This window comes from Miniopterus natalensis, chromosome 1, assembly GCF_054644295.1.
Source record: "Miniopterus natalensis isolate mMinNat1 chromosome 1, mMinNat1.hap1, whole genome shotgun sequence".
Lineage (NCBI taxonomy): Eukaryota > Metazoa > Chordata > Mammalia > Chiroptera > Miniopteridae > Miniopterus > Miniopterus natalensis.
The window spans coordinates 129,583,914-129,611,860 of NC_142081.1; the positions used below are offsets into that span (position 1 = coordinate 129,583,914).

A 27,947-nucleotide genomic window follows, 5' to 3' on the forward strand; every position below is an offset into this window, starting at 1 on the left:
TAAAACCAGTATTGGCTGTGTTGAAGTTCGCCTAAACAAGATGTTTATGGACCATATTGTATAATGTAAGTAAGGGAAGGTAATCAATTTAGAGTTTGCAGTATAAAAAGGAATATTATTTGATTATATGAAGTAACCAAATAAAATTCTTAAGGATTGGCTTTCAATAACTAGTTCAGCAGTGTCCTGATTAGAAGATGCTACTATCATACTCCCCATCTGGTTAGCCAGGAGGGAATTTCAAAGAATGATAATACTTTGCCATACACTGAGAGTTAAAATCCCTTGTATTATTGACAAGATGACACTCCCTAATCAAAAAGTTTTACTTTCTTGTCGCTTAGCTTTCCATTCTTGTGATAAGATAGATATCTTTGACAGTGATTAAAAAAGAATCCATTGTACTTTTCGGTTTCATTCCTTTTGATTTTATTAAAAACAAAAATGACACATTTTGGTAGGTACAGTGCTTGTTAAAGCATTTGGTGAATTCTGAAAAGTAGGGCAAATGATGTCATCAGCTATGACCACAGAAGAGGGATTTGGAGCTGGTGGGGCGCGGGAAGGTGAAACAGATTTTTATCCTGTGATTCCGCCCCCCCCCCCGAAGTTTTATTGGTTAAGAAAAGATCTTATAAAGACTTCTTAAAGTATACTCTCTCTGCTTTCACCTAAATTTGGCAAGTTGCAGCTGTTGCTGTTTTCCATTTCATTAAAAACTCAAGTATGAATGACAGCACTTTAAGGTGTAATATAAGAGTCTGAAATTCCAAGTGCTAGTTTCTACAAAGTCTCATTTTTAATATAATTTAAATAGGAGCTCATTGAAAAACTGGACACTTGAATCTGTAGCTCTAGGGATTAAGGGTGAAAAGATTATGGAATGAATTAGATTTGTAAGTAACTGTTTACTTCGAATAATGTTAAAGTAAAAATAATTGCTTATTTAAATATCTGCTGTTGGACAGGAACTCTTATTGCTTTGTATTTCGTTTACTTGATGAGAGTGTTATCACCCCTGTTTTACAGATGAGGAGAATGAGGCTTTAGAGAGCCTGAGTAACTTTTAGTCTTTATGTGTGCCACACAGAGCCTGTGGCTGTAAGTGCATTCTCTTATTTAGTCTTTATATGTGAGTGCTGTTATCTTTATTTTATTGATAAGGAGATTGAGTCTTTTGGGAAGTTTTACAAGATCATACAAATAGGGGTTTTCTTCTTATTTAATTTGAAATGAAGTAAGGCTGGAGCATTTTCTTTTTGCATTTAGTTCAGGTGTCCATGGGAGAGCAGAGCTTTTAAGGGAAGCTTAAATCACTGTTTTTAAATGTAGACATGAAAGTACTCTGTTTCCCTGGGTTGGGATAGAAAGTTTTCACTGTCATGTAAATTGACCATTAAAGATTTGGTAAGGTTGAATTTCTGAAATTTCATCTTGATTAAAGAATAACTGGTTTTCATATAAATCAGTTTCCTTTTTTCCCTTCCTCCCCAAGACGCTACTATGCTTATGTACGTTAGAATAAGTTTTAAATATTCTCAAGTGTGGAAGAAGTGGAGAATGGAAAAAACAAAAAGACACTACGGGAATCTGGGGAAGAGAACCAGGATTTTCCCTTCTATATAGTTTTGGCCACTGATGAGCATAGTCTTTTGGATTCACCTTAAGATTTTGGCTTTTTATTAGATTACTTTATTCTCTTGTACAAAATGACGACAAACCCCCTGAAGCTGCCCTTTGTGGTAGACCTAACTAATCACTGTCTGTCTGGTTCTCCTTTGGGGCTCATCAGCTGCATGTAGACTCCTCTCCTGGTGAAGCTAGAAGCTGGAAAGTCAGGTCTTCTTTGCTCTATATGAACAGAAATTAATCTCACCTCCTTTAAAGCACAGCAGAAAAAGTCAAGTTTTGCCAAATCAAAGTAGCTGATTTTTTATAGAAATTGGCTTTAGCATTATTTTAGAAAATACACTGAGTATGAGGTAGTTAAACTATAGTCTGATGGTTACAGTGAACCAGTGGCCCAGAGCATTTTGTGTGACCTTGGCTGAGTCTGTTTCCTTTAGTCTTCAGCCTCCCGTCTTCCATTTTTTCTGTGATGAATAGCGGGGTAGAATTCTTGCTGAGTGCGAATATATCTTAAAAACCTGCTTTAAAAGGTAAAAGACATGCAGCTTTGTGACATATACACTTTTTGTTAGAGAAAAAAAATCTCTCTCTGACTTGTATAAGGTACATGCTTAACAGTTGCAGAGGAAACATTTGTACTTGCAGTCATTTTTCTTTTTTCCCATCTCCACCTTAAAAAGGATGTTTCCCTCTGGGTTTTTTTTGGTGTTTTTTTTTTTTTTAATGTTATATACTCAGTAATAGTCTTTTTGTCTATGTACTAAGCAAAAACACTCACCGGGCATGCTTCAGAACAGGGGATCTGTCATTTGATATAAATGGACGCCCCTTGGTGCATTGCGTAGGTTGGAGTTCTTCAATTAAAAAAGACAGATTCATAAAAGATTGTTCTGAACAGCCTCCAGTTGGTGCTCTGTCTGAAAGAGATGCATTCCTTTTCACGCATTGCGGAGAGCTTGAGAATACGCCCTAAAATGAGTGGAGATAAGGACAGGAAATGTCAAGGGGGATGCTGCCAAAACTTAGGTTGCATTACTGAAGTGTTTGCATGCGCTTCTGCAGGGAAGAAACTGGATTTGCCTTTCTGAGGGCAGAGAAGTGGGAAAGAGGCACCTGGGAATGGAGATGCCTGGGAGGAAGAGGCGAGTTTTCTGGAGATAGTAGTTCACCTGCACAGGTGAGAACAGGAGGACGATGAGGGCAACGGTAACTCCTGAGGACAAACGTTTACTTTCCAAGGCAGTCTGCTTGTTTTAATATTAATATCATTGTGGCTATTAACTCGCTCAGTTAAACTTCATCTGCTTTTAATCATAACTTATTTTCCTGTAATACATAGTATTTTATTTGCCAATGAACAAGCAACAGATGTAAAATCCCTACTCTAACTTCTAGCCTTATGTCGAAGGCTGTAGTATGCATCCCGCTGGGCTCATTTGGCCTAAGGTTGATTTGCTAAGATTTCCACCGACATGTCAACCTGATTTGGGTCCTTGAACCCTACAGCCCTCACTCTTACACATTTTGTCTTGGTTTATCTTTTTTGAAGTTCACAGCCTTAATTTTCCACTTGATCCAATTAAGAGGCTTTTAAAGTTCCGAGTGTGTAAAAAGATGTGTATTTGAGAGACTTACCTCCCAGGTTTTTTGATTTTTGTTTTTGTGGGTGATTTTTCAGATGCTTATTTGATGGAAAGTGAGATTCTACAGGAATTGGTGCTTTCTTTAGGCATATCCTAAGCGAGAGCTTTCCTAGCTGTGTAGAGGGGAGGGTGGAAGCTATACGTCAGGCCCAGAATGTTCTGAGAGGCATTAAGGTCCATGTGCTAATTAAATAGAAAAAGGAGCTAGGCAGAACACAGCTGGTGATGGTTCATAGTGAAGTTGACGTTCCTGAGATGATGCAGGGCCTCACAACTGGCCAAGCCAATCCCTGCCAAGTGTGCTTCTCTGATTTTAGGTAAGGAGATGTCAACAGTTGAATGCCATTGTTTAAATAGAAGCTGATGGATGTGCAGCAGCTTCAGTATTTCTCTGCTCGCCTCTCCTCTGGTCCATTCTCTATAGCACTACTCCTGAAAAACAGCCAGCTCTGGAATCAAATATCCCAGCCACGGTTCTCGATGCCGATGTTCTGTTTGCAGGCAGGAGAACTGTGCTAGGGGAAGTAACAGTATTTGGAGCCTGGAGTTTTGGCCCTTGCCATTCATTGTCTTTTAAAACTAACTTCAGTATGCTTTCTTCCTTCCAGCCAGCTGTCGAGTACTACCGGACACGCTCTTCCCCTTTTCAGCCCTCTGCTGCCATGAACTAGAGCGGCTCCCTGTAGTTTATTCGATTTAAGTCTTTGAGTAACCAGCTTGGCACTTTGGGCCTAACCCACCTCTTCTGTGAAAGCTTTTGAGATTCAGCTCAGACTATGTGAATGTTTCCCTTTTCAAGCCTCTTCCATTTGAGTGGATGCCGTATTATTCTGTCCTACTATACACACTTAGTTTTAACAAAGAAGGTCAGTGAAAACCCAGATTCCCAGCAATGTTTGAGTGGGAGGTGAGACTTCACAGGGCTTCCAGACCAGTCATTGTGGTTTCCAGATGAGAACAGTGTTGCTTGTGGTGGTTAAAAGGCCAAGAGCATATTCTGTAAGTGGTATTTACAGTACATATATGCAGGTCTTCTGCCACCCCTGCTGGGTTGGTTGGAAGTCCCATGTTCTTTACCAACCATAGTAAATTAGGGTGTTTTTTTTTTTTTTTAAATATCTTTATTGATTTCAGATAGAGGAAGGGAGAGGAGAGAGAGAGGTAGAAACATCAGTGATGAGAGTCATTGATTGGCTGCCTCCTGCATGCCCGCCCCTGGATGGAGCCAGCAACCCAGGCATGTGCCCTGACCTGGAATCCAACCTCAAAACTGCTGAACCATGCCCTGCCGGGCATAAATTAGGGTGTTTTTATTGACTTTGCATAATTGGTGATGAGACTCCACTAGAGTAAACTTCTTTCATGCAGTTAAATGATATAAGTTATAAAATTTGATTTATGCTCAATTTCATGGGTATATCTATGACCTAAATACCTAAAAGGATTTAGTTGGGTCTTTCAAGGCTTTGTCCTTCTTTATAATAAATAAGTAGTTAATAAATACATAAATAACATGCAGGTAAATAGTTAATACATAAATGAACTAACAAGATGGTGCACAGCTAGTGCTTGGATTTGGTTTTCTGTTTTGAGCATGGGACATGGAAAGCTCTTATTTTTCTCAAGCCCATTTTGAAGGACTGATTTAGCTCACCTTCTACTCAAGTAATATATGCCATCTGATTGGGAGGTTAAGAGGTGACAGTTAGTTTGTTATTGTGGGAACAATAGGCTGCCACTAGCCCTGGAATTTACTTATTGACGGCTTATTATCCCCAGCGTATCTTATTTCCCAGTATTGAGGCATGAACCTGATTGTAAAAAATTAGCATTTCTTATGCTGGGGCAGCAATTTGTGTCAGATTTCAATCTATTTAGAGTGAAAACCAATGAAGCCTGGTTGAAAAATGGCACATAAATTGCTGTCCTAATCAAGGTAAATCAAGCTCCGAGTGTATGGGGGATGGCAAAATTCCATGAGCTTGCTGCCCCAAAGAATCAGTTCCTCTCCTTGATGATGGAATCAGGCAGGGCCTGTCTCTTAGACAGGCTGAGAGTTGGCTGGTAAGAGTGGGGAGGAGATGGGCTTAGTCAGGCATTATTAGTAGAGTGATCTGGCTGACAGGGTGGATAGAAATAGAAGGAAGCTCTCCTTGATAATAGTGCTTGGCAGTTAACACTGCTTTTCATCTTTAAAGCCATTTACAAATATGGTCTTGCAGATACTCTTGTGATCAGAGGCTTTTTTGGAAAACGGAAGGAATGATTTGCCAGAGATCAGGTTTTGGTAGAAAATTTGGTTGCGCATCCTTCAGGATCCTCTGAGATTTTCCATTTTGAATGAAATGTTTTGAAAGGCTTTAGCTTAGATTATGTGTCCTGTGCTCATTTTGACATTCCTGGAGTGTGAAATGAGGCAGTTTTCTCTGTGGTTTAGACAGACTAGATTTCCAAGGGCAGCTAGAGCATGTCTGGAATTTCATAAGTTTTTAGTTTTTTTAAAATATGTTTTTATTGATTTCAGAGAGAAGAAGGGAAAGGGAGAGAGAGATTGAAACATCAATGATGAGAGAGAGTCATAGATCGGCTGCTTCCTGCACGCCTCCGACTGGGGATCAAGCTCACAACCCGGGCATGTGCCCTGACCGGGATTTGAACTGTGATCTTCTGATTCATAGGTTGATGCTCAACCACCAAGCCACACCGGCTGGGCCATAAGCTTTTAGTTTTGACCATCACATTTTATTTTCTATCGGAGAATATTTCCTTTTTTGAGTCATGTTAAAAAAACAACAAACAACAGCAAACCTTTTCCTATGTCAGAGTGAAATTATGAGTATGTTATTAGGCAGTATCAGGTAGCTTGCTTACTCCATTTCATTTAGGTTTTTTTTGGAGTTTTGTCCTATTCATTCATTTGGGATGTGTTCTTGTTTCCTTATTTTGACTGCCTCCCTGTGTTTGTTTCTATGTAGTAGGTAGATCTGCCTGGTCTCTCAGTCTTGGCAGGGTGGCCTTGTATAGTAGGTGTCCTGGGGGGCCCAGTGGTGCAGTCTCCCTGGTCACTTGAGCTGGGTGCTACAGGGTGTCCCTGAGTTGCAAGTGCCTTCCTGTTGTAGTTGAGCCTTGATTGCTGTTAGCACGTTATTGGGTGGGATTGACCCTCAGGCTGACTGGCTTTGAGGACTGGTCATGACTATAGCAGACAAGCAGTTGTGCGGAGGTTGACCCCACTGAGTGGGATTCACTTCAGCAGGGCTCTGTTGCCTACTAAGTCCATCCTTTGGGTGTGTTGTTTGTGGAGTTAATTAGGTGGTGCTCTAATGTGGTCTGAAGTCAGCTACCAGGTGTTGTTGGGTCTGGGGTCTCTTAGTGGGGGCTCTGATGTAGTCCTTGGTCAGCTGCTGCCTCTTGCGTCTTCATAGGAGCTACAAAGTGATCTGCAGTTTTTAGTTGCCTGTGCTGAGTTTGGAGGCACCTGGGAGAGGCTGTGCTGCCAACTGAGGCTGTTTGGCACTAGTCCCAGGCTTGGGGCTGCTTAGCAAGGGGTACAGGTCATGCCAAGGCCAAACATTGCTTGTTTGGCATTTGTGGACATTTGAGAGATTTTAAAAGAAAGCCTGTAGTGCAGGTGGAGGCTGGCTACTTGTGTGGAATAGCTGCTGAAAGAGGATCTGGCTGGGCCCTAAGTTGAGTGGGGCAGAGTCTCAGGGTGGGGTAAGCGGTGATGGAGACTTGGGAGGGGGGAGGGCTCAGGGAAGGAACAATGGCACCAGCTGGTACTTCTGCCCACCAGCACTTCCTGACTATGGTGGGGTGGGCTCAACAAAGGAACAATTTTGTACTTGTGTCTGGGAGAGAGCTGGAGAGCCCTCGCTGTGAAGCCAGACAATTCTGTTCTTCCCAGTATGGCCCTATCACTCTTTGAATTACTGCCCCTTCTCTGGAGCTTAGAGCAAGTGGTTGGGAGTGGGGGAATCTATGCCTTGGCTCTTTAAGAGGATACTCGGGACTCCAGCAACCCTAATTCCCACCAGCACTGAGTTCCTGCTGATTTTCACAGCCATCTGTTTTGGGGGATCCTCTTCATGGCTCTGGTGCTCCAGGCTGGGAGCCTGGTGTGAGGCTGGGACCCTTTTTTCTTCAGGGGGACCTCTGCAGCCCAGATATCTCTCCCAGTACTTAACCACCACAGGTTGGTGTGGGACAACCCTCTTTCACGTCTCCACCCCTCCTATCAGTCTCTACAGGGCTTCTTCTGCATTTCCTTAGTTATAGGACTTCTGTTCAGCTAGATTTCAGGCAGTTCTCAATGATGGCTGTTTCTGTAGTTTAGTTGTAACTTTGATGTGGTTGTGGGAGGAAGTGAGCACAGCGTTTACCTACTCAACCATCTTGACGGGAAGTCCTTAGAAAGAGGTTTTTGAAATTAAATTGTAAAACTCTGTAAAAGAGAAGAAGAAGCTGAAGAAATATCTTATATGGCACATTTAAAGAATGGCAGAAAATAAAAGGGAAAATTAAGGAAATCCAGCGTTTGAGTGAATATTAGAATGAAACAACAGAGAACACAGAGATGAGGAAATTTTAGCAGTAATTCAAGAAAATATCCTAGAACTGAAGAACAGTCTTCAGTGTTGAAAGAATTTCAGTTTTGAAAAACAGTCAGTCAGGGCTCCCAAGCCACAAGTAGATTGCCACTGGACACATCATTGTGGCATTTCAGAGTCTCAGAATACTTCTCAACAGTGGAAGCCAGAAGCCAGTGGAAGCCAGAAGCCAGTGGAAACCATCAAAATGCTTGAGAGAGGATGTTTTTCCAACTCAGAATTTTTTTTTTTTACCTACCTAAACTATTGGTTAAAATGTGAGAGTAGGTTAAAGACATTTTTAACCATATGAAGTTTCATATGTTTTCCACCTAAATCCTCTCTTAGGAACCTATTGGGGAATGTGCTCCATCAAAAGGAGGGAAAAAACAAGATCTGGGCAGGTCTGGGACACAGAACAGGGGTGACCTTACAAAGAAAGAAGTGAAGTGAGATTTCAGGCTAGCATCTGGGTACCAGCCACAGAAGGCAGTTAGTCTAGATTAGAGCAGAACAGAAGGACTTGGTAGAAATTGCTTCAATATGACATTAATAAAATGCCTATATATCTCAATTTATCTAGAGGAGAGTTAGGCAGTTGATGGAAAAATTGCATTTGAAAGGGTGATAAGTATGTAGAAAACTAAGGATGTGGGGAAGACGAGACCATCATAATTCCAGAGAAAAGTTGCGTAAGAAAGGGAAAAGGAATCCAAGCATGTGACATAACCATGCAGACATATCCATTGTGGGGGATAAAGGTGTGAGAGACGGAGAGAGAGAAAGAGAAATAGGTAGGTAGGTCGTGTGACTAGTAGGGCTTTATTAGTCATTGATGCAAACTGAAAAACTAAGAAGTAAGGTTGTGTTCAGAGATTTGGAGATGAATGCCAAAACAGTCAGCTAAAATAGATGAAATTGTCTGGGGAGCAGGACATGGGGACGGGAGGACATGGGCAAGAGACTGTGCTGGTTTTTTGGGAGGGGCTCTATAAGCCTTATAGAATATTTGGCTTTTAAAATTATATGCAGATATAACATATAAAATCACCTGCTAGTCTATTATCTCAGTAAAGCTAAGGAAAACTCATCTGCTAGGAATGAGGGGCCTAATTCCTAGGGATTATATAATCCATTCTCCTCTTGATATTTGAGCACACCGAGGCCTGGAAAAAATAATTGCTACAGGTATGTAGATCCATTGGGAGCATAGCTCCACCATGAATAACCAGGATGATACATGCTTGGTATTGCCACTGGTACTGAACTTTTATGGAGAGCAACCTGGCCTGACTTTAGGCAGCGGGTATAGCAAAGCTTGACTTTGTAAAACAATCAAATTGAGATAACTGGCATTCTGTAAGGAAAACTGGAATGCAAAACTACTTAATGAACACTATTTACTGCAAAACTATTTCTAGAAAATCCACCTCTCTTTACATTTAAATGACTTTGCAGGAATACTGTGTTCTCTAGTATACCTATGATAGATATCTTTTGATAAAGAACAACTTTTATCTTTCTAAGCAACCCAGATAAAAATCTCTTTTTCATAAAGCGTTTGTTCTTAGAGTACAGTCTTTGGATCAGCAGCAACAACAGCTCCTGGGAACTTATTAGAAATACAAACGATTAAGCATCACCCAGATCTACTGAATCAGAAACTCGGGGTGGAGCCCAGCAGGCTGAGTTTTGACAAGTCCTGCAGATAATTCTGCTATACCTTAAAGCTTGAGAATGGCCAAAATAGTTAATGAAGTTATAGGCAATGCTGACCCCCTCACTTCTTTTTTAAAAAAAATACGTTTTTGTTGATTTTTAGAGGGAGAGGGAGAGAGGGAAAGAAACATCGATGAGAGAGAAACATCGATCGGCTGCCTCCTGCACACCCCCTACTGAGGATCAAGCCTGCAACCCGGGCATGTGCCCTGACCTGGAATTTAACCGGTGACCTCTTGGTGCATGGGTTGATGCTCAACCACTGAGCCTCACCGGTTGAGCGACCCCTCACTTCTTGAGGGGTCAGGCTCAGCCAGACTCCCCACAGTGAAGGGGACCTCTTTCATTTCCCTGTGGGCCTCATTCTCCAGGTTTGAACACCTGGTCAGCATTTATGTGAACTGTGATTTTTTATTTTATTTTAAAAAAACAAACCAAAGACAGCATTTGGCATTATTGATAGTCTTTTGTATAAAAATTGAGTTGAACTGTAACAATGTACGCATCATAATTACGAGCTTATTAAAAAGGAGCACAGTCCTTCTAGGTTGCATTTGTGAGGATTTAGGATTGGCTGTATATCAGGGATCCCGAGTAGAGTGGTGTAAACAAGATAGAAGCTAATTTCTCTCTTAGTCTCAAGCTGACCACAGAACCAAGCTCACTTCTCCTTTGTTTCAGTATTTGTGGGGCCTAGGTGATCCTTGGTGGCTCTGGGTAAATGCAAAGGCATGCCCCTTCCACTAAAGGGTGACCTTGGAGTTGAATGTATTCATTCCACAGACTTCCCACTGGATAGAACGTAGTGGGGTGGCCACATCCAACTACAAGGACAGCCGAGCAGTGTTTATTTTGGTTAACCAGTTACTCCTCGCTGTAGACAAAGGAGAAAATGGATATTGGGGATGGGAGAGGGACATTTAACAGTTTCTGATGCACAGTAATTCCTGCCTAATGTTCATTTTCAGATATACTCTGTTCACAGCAGAATTCTTTGTGATGGTCATGTCATAAGGGACTAGGTTACCAAGACATGCAAAATCATTGTCAGACCTTAAATAACCTCCAGTTTAATGATTGCCAAACTGAGAGGAATGTGTGAACTGTAGTCCTAGTTCCTATTTCACTCTCTTCTTACAATTAAAGTTTGGTGAACTGAAATATAGTCATGCATGTGTAAAAATGTATTATATGATAGAGGATGTAAACCCAATGGTATAGGGCTGAATTATTAACTGTAGGAGGGGGGATCAGCTCAGAGTTGCACCTCACAAAATATTTGAGCATAAATCCCTTATGTGTTAAATGTAAAACTTAAAACCCGAGAGAAGTTAAACTTTTGGTGTCCTGGGGTGGGGTAAGGGCATTTTAGGAATACAAATTTTAGAAGAAATAAAGGGAATTGATAGATTGGACTAAGATAAAAAACCAAAACAACTAGCATTCTGTATATCAAAAGGAATCACTAAAGGAGAAGTTGGGGAAAATATCTTTCAATAGTTATGTGAGGTAAAATATGTAGAGTGCTTAAAAATTATACAAAATACCAACAGAGTTACAATCTGGGAAGGAAGTGAACAGAGGTAATATCACATGAAGACTGTGTATTGCAGTGGCAAGATAGTATTTTTTTAATTCATTATTATTTTTTCTTTCCTTTTCTTTTTTTATTGATTTTAGAGAGAGGAAGGCAGGGAGGGAGAGAGAGAAACATCGATGTGGAAGAGAAATATCGATTGGTTTCCTCCTCCAGGAACCCGGACCTGGGGATCGAACTCGAAACTTGGGCATGTACCCTGACTGGGAATCAAACACGCCACCTTTTGGTGTATGGGATGATGCCCCAGCCAAGCCACACTGGCCAGGGCAGGATACTATTTTTTGAATATCAAATTGAAAAAGGTGAAAGTAAGCATTATTTATGGCTGAAGAGGAGATTGGATTTAGACGGATTCTGGCATCCACTGCTGGTCACTCTGTAAGTGAGGACAGCAGGCTGGATGGCATGTTAGCAGTATGTATCATGAGGCTTAAACATGTTCCTGTATTTGGCCCCATTCTCTAACTTCTGGGATTCTACACAAAAGAAACATCCCAGATGTAATAGAATTTATGGTTGAGGATTATCACTGCAGCACTGTTTATGATGGGGAAAAAAACCAAAAAAACAACTTAATGGTCACAGTAGCAGAATGGTAAATAAATTATCTTATTCACGTTATAATAAAAATTACCCAACCATTTCAAGTTATGTTTTCAAAGAATTTTAATGGTGTGGGGAAATGCTTCCTGTGTAATGTTAAATGAAAAACGAATTAAAATTCTAACTTCTATATGAACTCGAAAAAACCCACAGAGAAGCTATCAGGAGGAGTTACTATAAACCTAAAAGTGATTTTTCTCTGGGTGTTAGAATTACTAGTGATTTAAATTCGTTCCTTTATAATTTTATTCCTTAAGAATTCTACAGAGAGCATGTATACCTTTTATGAAAAGGGAAAAAGTACACATCATTTAAAAAATGAAAGTGTGATGCGTCATTTGCCAAAATAAATTTTGCAGCCACCTGGGACAATGCCTTGTCTCCTGTTCTTATACAGAATAATGTGAGGCTTAACTCTGCCACTCATTCAGGTGGCTTTCTTTTTGGTTTTTATATAGTTACCCCTGAGTTCTATTTAAAATGATTGGTTTGGTGCATTTAAATCGATGTCTTATTTTACAGTCCCCGGTTACCTTTTTATAGTGTCTAGTTAGAGGCCAATGGAGAGAGTTGAATCACTGAGGAGTCATAAAAATTTTAGCAAACTATTTTTCCCTTTAATAGTGTCAGATAAGCCACTGATACTTGACATTAGTAACATTCATGGAGTTTTTTTTTTTTCCTTTACAGAAAAATATATTGCCTGATTACATTTTTGAGGTGGGATGATTTTCTTGACTTTACAGATGAGTGGAAAAAGGAAATTATCTTGATATGATGCACATAATTTAACTTCTCTGAGATTTCTTTGAAATTGTATTGAAACAACAAGGCAGCACATTCAGTAAGAACCTACTACTTAGGAGGTTTCCTATGAAAAATTTGTGGAGTATTATGGGGAAACTGAAGTTTCTTAGGTTTAAAAATTCCTGTGTTCTTTTTAACCAGCTTGCTATTAAATCAAAACTTTTAAGAGAGCCAAGAATTGGTGGTCATTTAAGACCATCAATTCAAATATAATAAACTCCAGTTTATCTATGCAGTGGTCTAGCTGTGCTGTCTAATGAGCAGCCACTAGCCACATATGGCTTTTAAATTAAAATGAATTAAAATTGAGATCCCCATTCACACTATCTACATTTCAAAGGTTCAGTAGCCATGTGTGGCTAGTGGGTATCGAATTGGACTGTGCAGCTATAGAAATTCTCTTGGACCTTGCTGGTCTAGAGATAATTCAAAATAGATAATAAGTCCTCGATAATTTCTGATTCATTTTAGAATATCTAATGAATGTTCTTTCTCACCCATTTCCTTCTTAACAAGGCTTTGTCTAGTCTATGCTAAAATAGTTTTCTTCTTTGAATACTCAAATAATAGGAGGCAGGTGCTTATTGTATTTGGTTCAGATAAACAGATAGTCTGAATGCAGAAAATAAGGCTAGTAATACTAAAAGCCGTGGTAGATTCATAGAATTTTAGATTTGAAAAGGACCATTGATTGCATCTAATTAAGCCTTCTTATTTAACTGATGAGAAGTTTGAGGAACAGAGAGGTTAAGTAATTTTCTTAAGTCACACAGCTAGTGGCCTTGTTACTCCTTATTCTCCAAGTTCACTGTTCTTGTCACTGGGCCAAGACCTCTTTTTAAAAGACAGTCCAGTACTATAATTCTGTGGTTCAACAATTTTAGACAAGAGGAGCCAATTATAGTAGAATTAGCTTTACACAAGGTCACAAAGTGTATTGTACAAAACAGGAAATGACCCTTTAAAATCCCAGCCTTCTCAGCCTTTTTTTCATGTCTTCAGAAAATACGCTGCTTTCATGAATAGGCATTTTTACCTTCAGTCTTGAAATTACATGTATTTTAAGAATCAAAAGGAAATTTGCTTCCTTTTAAAAATAGTCTATTTTTGGGGGGTTAGGGTACTGTAGTTAGGAAAAGGATTTGCTTTTAAAATCCTGTTTTTATTTTGCAAAGTTTATGCATCAGTTGTCAGCAGTAAGATTTGCAACCCCCTACCCCAATTCCATTGAAAGTAAATTTCTGTGAAATAGTTTGTCATTCTTATATTTAATATATTTTCTTCAGAATTATTTATTTCCATAGGCACTGCATAGCTTCCATTAGCTGCTGAAAGCTGACTGTGGCAAGCGAAGTAATTTATTCTAGGAACCTGACTACATGCTGTGAAAAGATTGCATCTTGTTAATATTGGGAGATTCTTGGGTTGTTTCCAGCATATCCTGTGGATTTTACCTTTCAAATACATAATGATCCTGTTTCCTTCTTTTCTCTTTCACTGTCTTAGTCTAGACCTTCATGTGCATGTTGTTTTTAGTCTCTGTTTCCATTTGGCCTTGGCCCTGTCTGTCACCTGTCTGGCATGCAGCTGCCAGAGCAGTATTTCTGGAACAAATCTGATCATTTCACTTCCTGGAATGAAATCCTGCGGTGTCTACTCCTGCCTGCAGAGTGAAACGCGAGGTCGGGTCCTTTTTTGGCAATATTCTCTTCTTATCTGGGCTCCGCCTGCCTCACTATTCTCACCCTCAAGTCTTTATTCAAATATCACTTTCTCGGGTCTTACCTGACCACCATCTAAATGATCTCAGCCCCTTTTCTTGCTCACCTGTATCTTCTCTCCATCTTTAGTTTTTCCTACAGCACGTATCACCTTCTGACGTATTATATAATTTACCAATTTTCTGATTTATTGACGCTTTCCCCAATTAGGACGCACTCTCTCTCAGGACAATCTATGGTATTTTGTTCGTGCTCAGTGTTCCACCTCCTGTCCTTTCTCTTCAGTTGCCTGCCCTTCTCCCCTCCAAGTTCTTGGTGATTCCTGGATTACCCCGTGGAGAGCGGTGGGAGGCAGAGTTTTCCAGAGCATGTCACCCTCTTTCTCTTTCTTTGTCCAGGCCATCTTGTAGCCAGCCCCTGGCGTCAGCAGATGTGGTTCCCCTGCCTCAGTGATGGAGTGATGGGTAAACTCACAGTCACACTTCTCGTCATCGGGTGGGATGAGGGTTTTACCCTTTATATCCCAGTGCTGCTCCCCATGAGCATTCTCTCAGTGGACACTTGCTGCTTGCTGGGTATCTGGTTGGATGGCCACTTGCTCAGCATTGAGTGGTTTCTCCGCAAATTGCATCAGTGATTGCTCCTTAGGTATCAGTGGCAGTAGCAACAAACTGGTGAGTGCTGCTACACACTGAAATCCCGGCGTAGGACGCGAGCTTTCCAGCTGCCCGGCAGCCTCTCCTGCCGCTGTGTGCAGCCCCAGTGGGGAGGAAATCTACGAAAGCACAGCTGTCCGCAAACCCATGTGTCTGTATCGTGGTAGGAATGGTGAAGAAATGCTCTTAGGAGTCTGCAGTTCTGCCCATTATCATGTGGGTTATTTTGGCAAACCGATGTCTGTGAGGTGAAATTAGCCAGCCTTAGTCTTCTAATGCTGGGCTGGCCAGTGTCTTTGGTAAATAGTTTTAGAACCCATCTGTCCATTAAATGGGTTCCTGTGTTTGTTGTTTCCATCAAAACTCTCAGAAACTAAGCCTATCAAATGATTCACTACTGAATACAACTTTGAATTATTAAAAAAACACCGAGTTTCTATTTAAGCTTCAATCATTCCTTTAATTTTGACAAAACCTCAAAATATTTTTCAGGAAAGTAATCCGAAGAGCACCAAAATGGGGTGTGTGTGTGTGTGTGTGTGTGTGTGTGTGTGTGTGTGTTTTAAGAAGGGCATGGTATTCTTAAAAGATCCTTTACCAGTATGTGAGGGACAAAATACTCTGTTTATGTAGCAATCGATATACTATTCTTTTCCTTCATCTATCTTTGTTCTTTTGCTGATTTAAACTTTTGTCTAAGTGTGAAATAAAAGTGAGCACTGAATAAATGAAAGATTAAAAACCCCACCTATGGCTGTGTCTGAAAGATTAAAAACCCCATCAGAACTGTGAATGGCTGACCCTTAGTAATGACTCTGCCTGGGTGTCTTATGGGATGTGACTATATAAGTGACCTAGATTGTAGGATTCTGTGGGCATCGACTGTAGTTTTACTTCTTTTACCACCAGTCATGTCAGAACGCAAGTGTGGAATAGTCATGCTGTTATAGGAAAAGTCCCATTTGGTCACAAAGCTCATATTTGCAAATGCTGATACTTTAACTGGTTTTGGTAACCATTGCCTGGGAAAAACCCCCGATGTCTTACGTGTGTGTGGGGACACTGAGGCTGAGGCTGAGGCGGGCTTGGCGCTTCACAACACTGAGTGAGGAAGGAAGAAACAGTTGGGTGGAGAAGTGTCTTGCCAACGTTACTGGGGTAGACTAGGGGTTGAATTGTAGATTCTATTTGTTAATGAAAAATGTGTCTGTTTTAGTGGTGCCAGGAGCTTGTAGAAAATCGATGGTTTTGCTCAGCTGCGACCTTTGTTGACCTCGTGTAGACATGCACTCTTTAGTCTTGATTCTTGGTATTTTCTATGATTACTACACTGCATCCTGCACATTATAATGAAATAGTAGCGGCTCTGACAGGATGTCGTTATTTTTGGAGAGTTTAAAAATAAGCGAATCTGATTCTTTTTCCTTTGTTGGCTGCCCTTAGGTAATTCTTCCTGCAGGATGAATTAAGAGGAGATCCTTATTTCTTGGGAATGGAGAGCAGTTTGTCAGCCACCAATATGCCAGATCCTTCATCTTCCCCCTTGGAGAAACATCCAAGCTCGGCTAATGGTAATGGAGATCTTGATTCAGGTACGATTCTGTTTTCTAGAGCCATTTGGCCTCTTGATGTATTGACCAGTAACTTTCTGAAAACGTTCAGGAAACAGCGGGGCAGCATTTCTAGATCTCACATACTGCCTGATCCTAAGACTTGCTGTCATGTTCATAAGCATATAGCAGCCGGAAAGTCAGGCAAAATTTGCTTCAAAATTAATATTAGCTATATACTGGACAGGGTGACCTAGGTGACACTGCCAAATCACTTCAGAATCTCAATGGCTTAATAAATGTTTATAATTATTCACACTTCTTAGTTCAGACAGTCTCGGTGGGCGCTCTATTCGCCGAGTCTCTCCACACCACCTGACAGTGCACATCTCAGCTGCTGCTCCAGGCTTGGTTGTTACACAAGAAGCAGAGCTGCAGGGTCCTGAGTCAGTGACTAAATGCTGTAGCTCAGATGAGACAGGTTTCATTTTTTCCCAGAACCTCTTTTTTAAATTTTATCTTTTAATCGCAGTTCACATTCAGTATTATTTTGTATTAGTTTCAGGTGTACAGCATAGTGGTTCGACACTCATATACTTTATAAAGTGTTCCTGCCAATATTTTTAAGTACCCACCTGGCACTATACATAGTTAAGTATTATTGACTATATTCCCTATGCTGTACTTTATATCCCCATGACTATTTTGTAACTACCAATTTGTAGTTCTTAATCCCTTCACCTTTTCATGCAGCGCCCCCTAAGCTCAAAACCTCTTGACCTAACCGATCTAGGGAGGTGGCGAAATTGAATTCTCTGACATGTGCCCAGAAAGAGAGGACAGCAGGATCTGCCCAAGCACCAGATGCCACTTCCCAAGACCCTCTCCAAAATCTCCAGCACAGCTTTCAGAAAAGTGCATAATGTGAAAGAAATTTAGGTCACATGAATTTGTGTAAAGTCTTTCTCCCTTTAAGAAATCATAAAACACACAAAACAAACCCAGTCCTTGATTGAATTTTGATATTTAACCAATGAATTTGTAAATGAATCTTTTTCTAAATACTTGCACAATAAAGAGTTTATTTTAAATATATATATATTTTAAGGATTACACTATTAGGTAACAGCAAATTAGATAAGGAAAACTTAGCTCTCAGAATTATAAACATTGGTATGGTGAATTCATGGACAAAAATGTTATCATTAATTCAGTGGGAGATTTGACTATTGTCCAAAGAAGGTATGAAGCTTGTTTTCATGTTTTGATGAGTCCCGTCAATGACAGAATTACAGATTGCTTGATGTCATTGAATTTACTAGATTATGTCTCTCAAATTATATCTTTGTTTTTCCAAATTACATCTTTAGCTTGAGAAAATCTGGAAACCCCTGAAATATTCGCCTGAAAGATGTTAATATCTTTTAAAATCAGCTCATTCTTCCCCTTTCAGTTTCTTTCTATATAAAGTAGGAGCGGGAAATATTCTGAAAGCAGAGTCGAATCTTTTTCTCCCAGTGGAAATGTGGAAATTCTTTTTCTGAGAGAGCATGGTCTCACAGACTGAAGGTTCACCCTAGTTATTCTACATTTATTTAAGTGCAGATATGCCTTTAAAGAAGTCTTTGTTGTGTTTGCTGAGAGAGGTTATTTTTCCATTTTTTGAGTCCCTGATTTTGACCATATTTTTGTTGTACACACATCTGATGTCTATGACTGCATCATTTTCACTGGTATGTTTTCAAAACTGTCTAAACGGCAACTGTGTGTTGACTTTTCATTTTCAGGCAGCTGTAGTAGATTCTGAAACTTATTAATAATATAGTGTCAGGAAAATTTTTTGTACTGAATTTCCTTGTGGGTGATCTCATGAATGGGGAGGTGTGAGCACCAGAATCCTGTCATTGGCTGGGCTATGCCACTCCAAATGCCCACTTCTTGGTTAGCTCCTTGCTCATGTGTGGTGGGAGGCCTTGCTCTTGGGTGGTGGTAGGCTTGAATCATCTAAGAGGTTAAGATTTTTAATAGAACTAGTAGTTCTAAATAGCTCTAAATTATCTTAACATTTTTCAGATATTGGCTCTGATTTTTTTTTTTTCTGTATGGCTAATCTGTTCTTTCTCCTTAGAATTTCCATTTATACTTGTGTGGTGAGGAGACTTTTAAATGGTGCCACAAAGACAGACTTTCCTAAAGGAAAACAATTTAAAGCAGGACCTAAACCTTTGTAGAGAACAGAAGTTGACTTCTAGAAATTCAGATCTAGTTTTGAACATGCAAACTGTTAAGAACATACTCAAGTAGGAGCCGTCAAGTAGTTTATTTCCCCAAGGAGTTCCCTTTTCACCTGTTACTACATAAACTATCTCCTGTCTGCCATAAATTGTGTGGATATTTGGTTCTGGGACCAACTGTGGCATGGTTAGGGTTGGGTGGTGGCTTGGTACTTTTCCTAGAAGCACTTCAGATGAGATTTCAATATCTGATGAGCAGGAGAAGGCAGACAGCATTCTTCACCTGGTTGTCAATTGACTCTCAAATGACGGACAGTGTGTACATTACCCTATGTTCATGGCAAGCACACTTTCTGTTTTCTTTTTTTAAAAAATCTTCACCTGAGGACATGCTTAGAGAGAGGAAGGGGGAGAGAGAGATACATCGATCAGTTGCCTTCCGTACATGCCCCTATCTGTATCGAACCCACGACCCAGGTATGTGCCCTGACTGGAAATTGAACCAGCAGCCTTTTAGTGCACAGGGCAACTTTCCAACCAACTGAGCCACTATGGCTGGGCAGCAGGCACTCTTAAGTGCTTTACATGTGTTGCATTGTTTAATTCTTTCACAACCTAGTGAAATAGCAGATGAAACTGGACGACCAGAGGGAATCACTTGGCTCTTGTGTTCAAGCCAGGATTTCATGTCAGGCATCCTGAGGGCTCTGAAACACTGAGCTGTGCCTGCCCTTCAGCGCAGGGAGAAGTCACCCTGGATACATAAGTGTGCATAAACACATACACACACTCACACACACACACTCACTGTATGGGACACAGTACGACTCAGATTCTTTCTTGTCCTCTCCTCCACTTGTCTCCCATCCCCTCTCCCCATGTGTTATATGACACACGACTTCACCTCCCTGACAACTGACCACATATAAGTGCCTACAGCTCTTCTTGGTCCAAATCACAGGGCCAAAGGAGGGAAGTCCAACCCGGTTGCTTCCCATTGGTTTTGATCCTGTATCTTTGGTTCCTCTGTCCCCATGCCCAGCTGCTGTGATCCTTGCACTGATGATCCGTCTCTGAAATGAAAACTTCAGCTTAAAACAAGGACTCTGAGTTTCACTTACATTTTTCTCATGTTCTCAGTTTTGCCACGAAAGCTCAAATAGTTGGGGTCAATAACTGACACTATTGCACATGGAGGAAATAGGCACAATATAAAATGACTCCCCATCCCGGGAGGCTCCTGGGACAGATGAACAGAAGGACTTTTAGTAGACAGAATGGACAGAAACACACAGAGGGATGAAGACCAGAACTGGATTTCTGGAACTCTAAGCTTCCTCAATTGCCATGATAAAAGGAAGCAAAACACTATGCTGACATAGTGATAAATAGATTCCTGGGCATAGTTTTTCCAGGACTGCTAAATGTAATTTCCTGATCAAGTCTACAGATAAAGTGGTGTTGCTAATTTACATCGGGCAAGTCTGAGTAAAAATAATTATTACAGAAACGTAGGCTTGATTTAGGGGTGGTGGTATTAGGTTATATCTACTGGACTCCCACAGGCTCTTGTATTCAGGAAGGAAATGAATCAACGTTCTTATGAGAGAAATTCAGATCTCTGCCTCTTTGTGCTGGAAAGGAACTAGTTTCATGTGACTCTATTGTATTCCCTTTATAAAAAGTACTCTTCTTTTAGATAGTTGTTGCCTCCCTAGCCAAGAGATTGGTCATTTTATGTGTTTTTTTTTTCTGGAAAGTCTCCCTGGAAGCCTGGGTAGCTGAGATAGCATGAGGACCTCTGTGTTCAGGAGACTGTGCCCTCCTCCCTGGTGAAATCCTGGAGCCGTGAACTTCGATCTAGGATTGGTTTTGGCCAGTACTAACTGACTTTGATTTGAGCGGGGTCTGTCTAATATATTCACAATGCACCTCTATTCTATACCTGCTGGTGGTATGAATGGACTGTCAGCAGTTAAAATAACAAAGATTCAATGTCTTCCTTTTTCTTTCTATGTTAAAAAAAAATAGCTAGCACACAAGAAGGTGCTCTGCAAGATTTTGTTCCTTTCAAACATGACTGTTTTTTTTTTTTTTGGCTGGGCAGTGGTTATGGGCTTTAATATTCAGCCTTGCAAAGTTAGCCTTATTTCATATTGTAAAATTGTACAACCCAAGATTTGATTCCTTAAAAGAATGTGTGTGAGCCATTTGTTCATTCCATTTTTTCACTGTAAAGCAGAGTGCACTCCAACTTTTAGTAAGGTATTCTTTTTCTGTTATGAATTATTCTCGCCACATAAATAACTTTCTGTTTTCTAAAGCTGGAGTGCCACTAATGAACCAGCCCGTTTTCTTTTAAATTGTGAAATTTTCTTAGTAGCTTTTCATAGTCTGTTTTCATTACATCATGGGGCAATGCCTCTGACGGGTTTGTTTGCCACGGAGGGAGATTGTCAGAGTTTCCTTGATAAAATGTTTATGGGTTTAAGAGGTTTATGAATCAGCTGTAAATATTTGCTCTGGGTTTATGAGACCTCCACTCATAAACATCGTGTGTGTTTATCTATTGCTCATTGAAATGCCTTAAATGTCTTTAGAGAATCGGCTGCTGAGGCACATGCCATGGAGGGAGTGTTAATAAATGACAGATTTGAAAAGGCTGTATTGTGAGGAATCCTGCATTTTGCATCAGATTTTATTGGAAAAACAGCACCCTTAAAGTTACCAGTGCTCGGCATAAAGTTTTTTTATATATGTATATTTTTAATCCCATTCTAGGGATGCTTATTTTGGGGTGCTTATTAAAGATTTTTTTGCATGAATGGTTTTATACTTTATTTACTGTACTTTTAAAATCACCATTAAATCATGCTGGCCTCTTTATGTCCAGAGTTTTGGACTGTAGGAGCTGTAAGAATGTGAGTTACACATTAGGGTTACGATTTGTCTACACATTTAGGGGCATAAGTAAACTTGGGACTGAAGTAAAACTCAGTTGCAATGGTTGGAAAACCCCGTGCAGGACTGAACTGAGATTACAGCCTCTATTAATTGGGAGAAATGGCAGCAATAGAATAGACGAAGTCATTGGCACGTGTCAATCCGGACAGTGGATCCCAGGGGAGACCCGAGGCTGGAAACCTGGCTGGTGGCTGCAGCTCATGTTCAGGACCTAGGGCAGAACAGCGGGTTAGAAAAGTCTAGAGGCAGAATGGTTATTTCAGTCCTTAAAACTTCTTTTTCCAAACCACCTTCTAGATGTTTTCCTCAAACAGGGTAAAGTAGTTTTCAGACAGCAGAGAGTAACAGCTTTCTTCAGCACTGCTCTTTTTTTTTTTTTTTTTTAAATTTTATTTTTATTTAAAATATTACAGATGTCCCCTTTTCTCCCCAATGATCCGTTCCACCCCATCCCATCTCCCTCCCCAGCCCCTCTCCCCACCATTGTCCATGTCCTTGGGTTGTGCATATACGCATATAAATTCTTTGGTTACTCTCTCCCCCTCCACCCACCCGCCCTTCTCCATCCCTCTGACATTTGTCAGTCTGATCTATGCTTCCATGTCATTGAATCTATTCTGTTCATCTATTTATTAAGTTCTTTAGATTCCACATATAAGTGAGATCTTGTGATATTTGTCTTTCGCTGCCTGGATTATTTCACTTAGCATAATTTTCACCAAGTCCATCCATACTCTCCCAAAGGGTATGAGATCCTTCTTCTTTACAGCTGCGTAGTATTCCATGGTGTAAATGTCCCACAGCTGTTTTATCCACTCATCTACTGATGGGCACTTGGGCTGTTTCCAGATCTTGGCTATTGTAAACTGTGCTGCTATGAACGTCGGGGTACATATATTCTTTCTGATAAGTGTTTCAGGATTCTTAGGATACATTCCTAGGAGTGGAATCACTGGGTCAAAAGGCAGCTCCATTTTTAATTATTTGAGGAACCTCCATACTGTTTTCCATAGTGGCTGCCCCAGTCTGCATTCCCACCAGCAGTGTACTAGGGTTCCCCTTTCTCCACACCCTCGCCAGCAGGAGTCATTTGTTGATGGCAGCCATTCTGACAGGTGTGAAGTGATACCTCATTGTGGTTTTAATTTGCATCTCTCTGGATTAGCGATGTCGAGCATTTCCTCATGTGTCTCTTGGCCATCCGTATGTCCTCTTTGGAGAAGTGTCTATTCAGGTCCTTTGCCCATTTCTTAATTGGGTTGTTTGTCTTCCTCTTGCTAAGTAGTATGAGTTCTTTGTACACTTTGGAAATTAGCCCCTTATCAGATACACCCTTGGCAAATATGTTTCCCCAGACCGTGGGGTTCCTTTGTATTTTGAGTCTGTTTTCTTTTGCTGAGCAGAAGCTTTTTAGTTTGATGTAGTCCCATATGTTTATTTTTTCTTTTGTTTCTCTTGCCCTAGGAGATGTATCAGTGATAATTCCACTACGTGGGATGTCTGTGACTTTATTGCCTGTGTTTTCTTCCAGGATTTTTATGGTTTCATGACTTACATTTAAGTCTTTTTTTCCATTTTGAATTTATTTTTGTGTATGGTGAAAGTTGGTGGTCTGCTTTCATTCTTTTGCATGTATCTGTCCAATTTTCCCAGCACCACTTATTGAAGAGACTGTCTTTACTCCATTGGATACTCTTGCCTCCTTTGTCAAATATTAACTGACCATAATGCCGTGGGTCTATTTCTGGGGTCTCTGTTCTGTTCCATTGATCTATATGCCTGCTGTTGTACCAATACCAGGCCATTTTGATTACAGTGGCTTTGTAATACAGTTTGAAGTCCGGTAAAGTGATCCCTCCCACTCTGTTCTTTTTTCTCAAGATGGCTGCAGCTATTCGGGGTCTTTTTTGGTTCCATATAAATATTTGAAAAATTTTTCTATGTCTGTGAAATATGCAGTTGATATTTTAATAAGAATTGCATTGAATTTATAAATTGCTTTGGGTAGTATGGACATTTTAATGATATTAATTATCCCAATCCATGAGTGTGGTATCTTCTTCCACTTGTTTAAATCTTCCTCTATTTCTTTTTTCAGTGTCACGTAGTTTTCCAAGTACAGGTCTTTTACATCCTTGGTTAAGTTTATTCCTAGGTATCTTATTTTTTTAGTTGCAATGGTAAATGGTATTGTTTTTTTAGTTTCTCTTTCTGAAAGTTCATTGTTGGTGTATAAGAATGCCATTGATTTCCAGATGTTGATTTTGTATCCAGCTACCTTGCCAAATTCATTTATCAAATCTAGTAGTACTTTGATGGAGTCTTTAGGGTTTTCTATGTACAATATTATGTCATCTGCAAATAATGACAGTTTTACTTCCTCCTTTTCAATTTGGATACCTTTTATGTTTTCTTCCTGTCTGATGGCTATGGTGAGGACTTCCAGTACTATGTTGAATAAGAGTGGTGAAAGTGGGCACCCCTGTCTTGTTCCTGTTTTTAATGGAAATAGTTTTAGTTTTTACCTGTTGAGTATGTTGGCTGTAGGTCTGTCATATATGGCCTTTATTATGTTGAGGTATGATCCCTCTATTCCCACTTTGTGGAGAATTTTTATCAGAGATGAGTGCTGGATTTTGTCAAATGTTTTTTCTGCATCTATTGATATGATCATATGATTTTTGTCCTTCATTTTGTTTATGTGATGTATCACATTTATTGATTCGCGGATGTTGTACTAGCCTTGCATCCCTGGAATCAATCCCATTGGTCATGATGTATGATCTTTTTAATGTATTGCTGGATACAGTTTGCTAGTATTTTAGTGAGGATTTTAGCATCTATGTTCATCAGGGATCTTGGCCTGTAATTTTCTTTCTTTGTAGTATCTTTATCTGGTTTTGGGATTAGGATGATGCTGGCCTCATAAAAAGAGTTTCAGAGTTTTCCCTCCTCTTGAATTTTCTGGAATAGTTTGAATAGAATAGTTGTTAATCCTTCTTTGAATGTTTAGTAAAACTTGCCTGTGCTGGGAGTTTTTTGATTACTGCTTCAATTTCATTAGTAGTTATCGGCCTATTCAGGTTTTCTGCCTCTTCTTGATTCAGCTTTGGAAGGTTGTATGTTTCTAGGAATTTGTCCATTTCCCCCATGTTGTCCAATTTGTTGGCATATAGTTGCTCATAGTATTTTCTTACAATCCTTTGTATTTCTGTTGGGTCAGTTGTTATATCGCCTCTTTCATTTCTGATTTTATTTATTTGGGTCCTCTCTGTTTCTTAGTGAGTCTGGCTAAAGGTGCATCTATCTTATTTACCTTTTCAAAGGACCAGGTTTTGGTTTCATTGAATTTTTTTTGTATTTTTTTTAGTCTCTATGTCATTGATTTCTTCTCTGATTTTTATTATTTCCTTCTACTTCCTCGGGGCTTTTCTTGCTGTTCTCGTTCGAGTTCTTTTAGTTGTTGTGTTAGATGGGTTCATTAGATCTTTTTCTTGTTTCTTGAGATAGGCCTGTAATGCTATGAATTTTCCTCTCAGGACTCCTTTCGCTGTGTCCCATAGATTTTGGGTTGTTGTCACAGCACTGTTTTTGATGACACACACTCGGGACTCACTGGGGTACCTTTTCCTGTCTTGGTTTACTTGAATGACTGGATAAATCCAGGTGAATAGGAAAGCATCTGCTTCCTGTTATAGTGGGAGAAGAGGTTGGAAACATAGCTTGGAATGATTAAAATATGGTCAAATTTGGTCAGAAACAAAATTTTTGGTAAATGCTAATAGTCTGGCTTAGAATCTTATGAGGAATAAAGAGCCGCAAGGAATGATCTCAGTGAAAGTTGAGAAAGTGAGGCTGTGGCCTTACTCTCACCACTTCTTCGAAGTGATAGAATCACTTGTCATTTTCCATCATGGTGATGAAGTTCATCGAGGCCTTCTAATCGGAGCTGCAGCTGGGGGTTCCTAACAGTTCAGTCTCAGGTGATTATGATGTGAAGGAACTGATCACTCACTAAGAGACCCTGTTCCATTTTTAGGCAGGTGAAATCCTCAGAAAACACTCACCCAGGAGCTCTCCCTCATAGGCCCAGGACCAAGTTTTATGCCCATGTCTTCTCCCTTGTTCTCTTCTTCTTTATAAGTGGACCTCAGGAGCTCTGCCCATTCTGTTCTTTTCTCCAAAGGTGGCTGCTGCTTCTAGCCCCTTGTCTTGTTTTCTGATTTGGTTCTGGGCTGTTCTAAGACTCACCAACACAGAAAGACAGAGAGAAGTTAGCCTTGGAGTCTCTAGGTAGAGAAGTGGGTGGTGGTGGTGAGTGAAGATGTCTGATACATTTTATGGACAGAAGAATGACACAGAAAGGTGCCTCCTAAGAGTGCCAGCTTGAAATCAGACAGCCTGTGTTGGACTCCTGTCTCCTTGGCTGGACAGCTGTGTGATGGTGGCGGCTCCAGCCTTTCTGGGCCTCCGTCATCTCTTATGTGAAATGGGGCTATAGTATCCATCTGTCAGGGGTCTAGGAAGGAGTAAATGGGGTGATACATGTAAAGCAATCAGCAGAGAGCTGACACTCCAATACAGCACGGCTCTTATGATCTTGCTGTGTTGGTGGGTGGTCACTTTGTGGAGCTGGGAGGTTGAGCTGAGGGTGGGCAGGTAGGGTGCAAAGGAAAAAGTGTGGCAAGTTAGCTCTCCTCAGATACTCCACCAGGTCACCTGGACACATAAATAGTGTTGCTGTGATGCTCTGGCTAGTGGATCAAAAAGCAGACTTGGTCATCGATGTCCATTGCTGTTTGGGGCAAAAGAATTGTGGCAGAGCTGTTGAGTGATACACAGGTGTCTTTTCCAGAATGTGACTGCTTTCTCTTTGGGTCTGCCTTTCTGTGTCTTTGTGGCTGGAAACCACCTGGCATCCTTGTTAGCTGGTGGCTGTAGGACCCTCTGGTGTTTTTCAGAGGACACATTTCTGATAAAAGGGCGTTAAGCCCCTGGGTGAAGCAGAATGTTGGGAGAAATATAAGGGGAGGGTTTTCTCTTCAGATGGCTTTATATTTTCTTGGATATTTGATTGTAAACCATTTGATGGGAGTAAAATTTATGAAGACAGTTTTAAGCAACTTTGATTTAGAAGACAAAATTGAAGGTAATTTGCCTTTTAACTTAGCATCTTCTGACTTTACAAAAGTTATACTCTTCGATCTTTTTCTGAGACTATGCAGGGTATCATAAGAAAATTACTTTTCCAACTTCTAATTTAAAAATCTTTAGTAGGAACAAGTAGTGATAGGTAGCCTCCAAGAACAAGGCTTTCTTTCTTAGTCCCTCTTGTTGCTCACTCCCTGGCCCACTTGCCAGTATTTGTTCTTGGTCAGTGAGGTAGCCTCTTGCTAGTAGAAGATACACAGTTGAACATTATTGCAAGAAGAGAGAATCTAAACTTTTGAAGCTCTTGCTTGCATATTTGGACAGCATGTTCTTATGATAGTCTTGCAAATCGATTAAAGTAATGTTTACAGCTGATTGGTTCTTTCCATTTGAAATTGTGACATAACATTTATGTTATCTGTACTTTTAAAAAATTTGTTTATTGATTTGAGAGAGAGAGAAAAAGAGGGAGAGAGAGAGAAAAACAGTGATTTGTTTTTCTACTTATTTATGCATTCATTAGTTGATTCTTGTATGTGCCCTGACCAGGGATAGAACCCAGTCCCTTGGTAAATCGGGACAGCACACTAACCAACTGAGCTATCTGGCCAGGGCCTGTACTGCACTTTAAAATGAGTTTTTTGTTGTTTTTCAACTATTCAGATTATGTCTTAAGCATATAGTCTTGAATGTTTGGGGAATTACTTGATTTCCTTCAGAGCCAAAATAAGGATCATTTTAAGAGCCATGTGCATTTAATTGTATTTCTCCTTGATACTTGTAATTGGGAGACTCTTGTCCTGTTGGTTTCTACTGGTGTGTCTTGCCCTGAGAGCTCTGTCATGGCAGGTGGCATGACAGCAGACCCTGGGCCAGGTCTCCCAGGTGGTCCGTTTCTGTCCTAACTTGCCGAGTGGCCTCATACACTTGAACAGTCCTTCTGGGCCTCAGTTTTTTTCCCCTTGGAATGACATCAATGCTTTCTGAAGTCTGAAGTCCCGTATGGCACTAACAATCTGTGCTATTATTCTGTAATCCCCAGCTGTAGTAAGTAGCCCGGGACAAAGGTGCCAGGGCTGTA

At 40.3% G+C, this 27,947-nt stretch overlaps 1 protein-coding gene across 3 annotated transcripts in view; it reads left to right on the forward strand.

The window, feature by feature from the left end:
* SFMBT2 (Scm like with four mbt domains 2) overlaps window positions 1-27,947 on the forward strand; it is a 203,818-nt gene that overhangs the window by 7,239 nt on the left and 168,632 nt on the right. For 2 of the 3 annotated variants that reach the window (XM_016219747.2, XM_087825829.1), the window contains exon 2: window positions 16,411-16,559. In XM_016219747.2, coding sequence (XP_016075233.2) covers window positions 16,460-16,559 — 100 coding nt within the window. In that variant the 5' untranslated portion in view covers window positions 16,411-16,459. Of the gene's footprint in view, window positions 1-15,521; window positions 16,560-27,947 lie in introns of those variants that run through there. The other variant, XM_016219746.2, reaches the window with a different exon arrangement.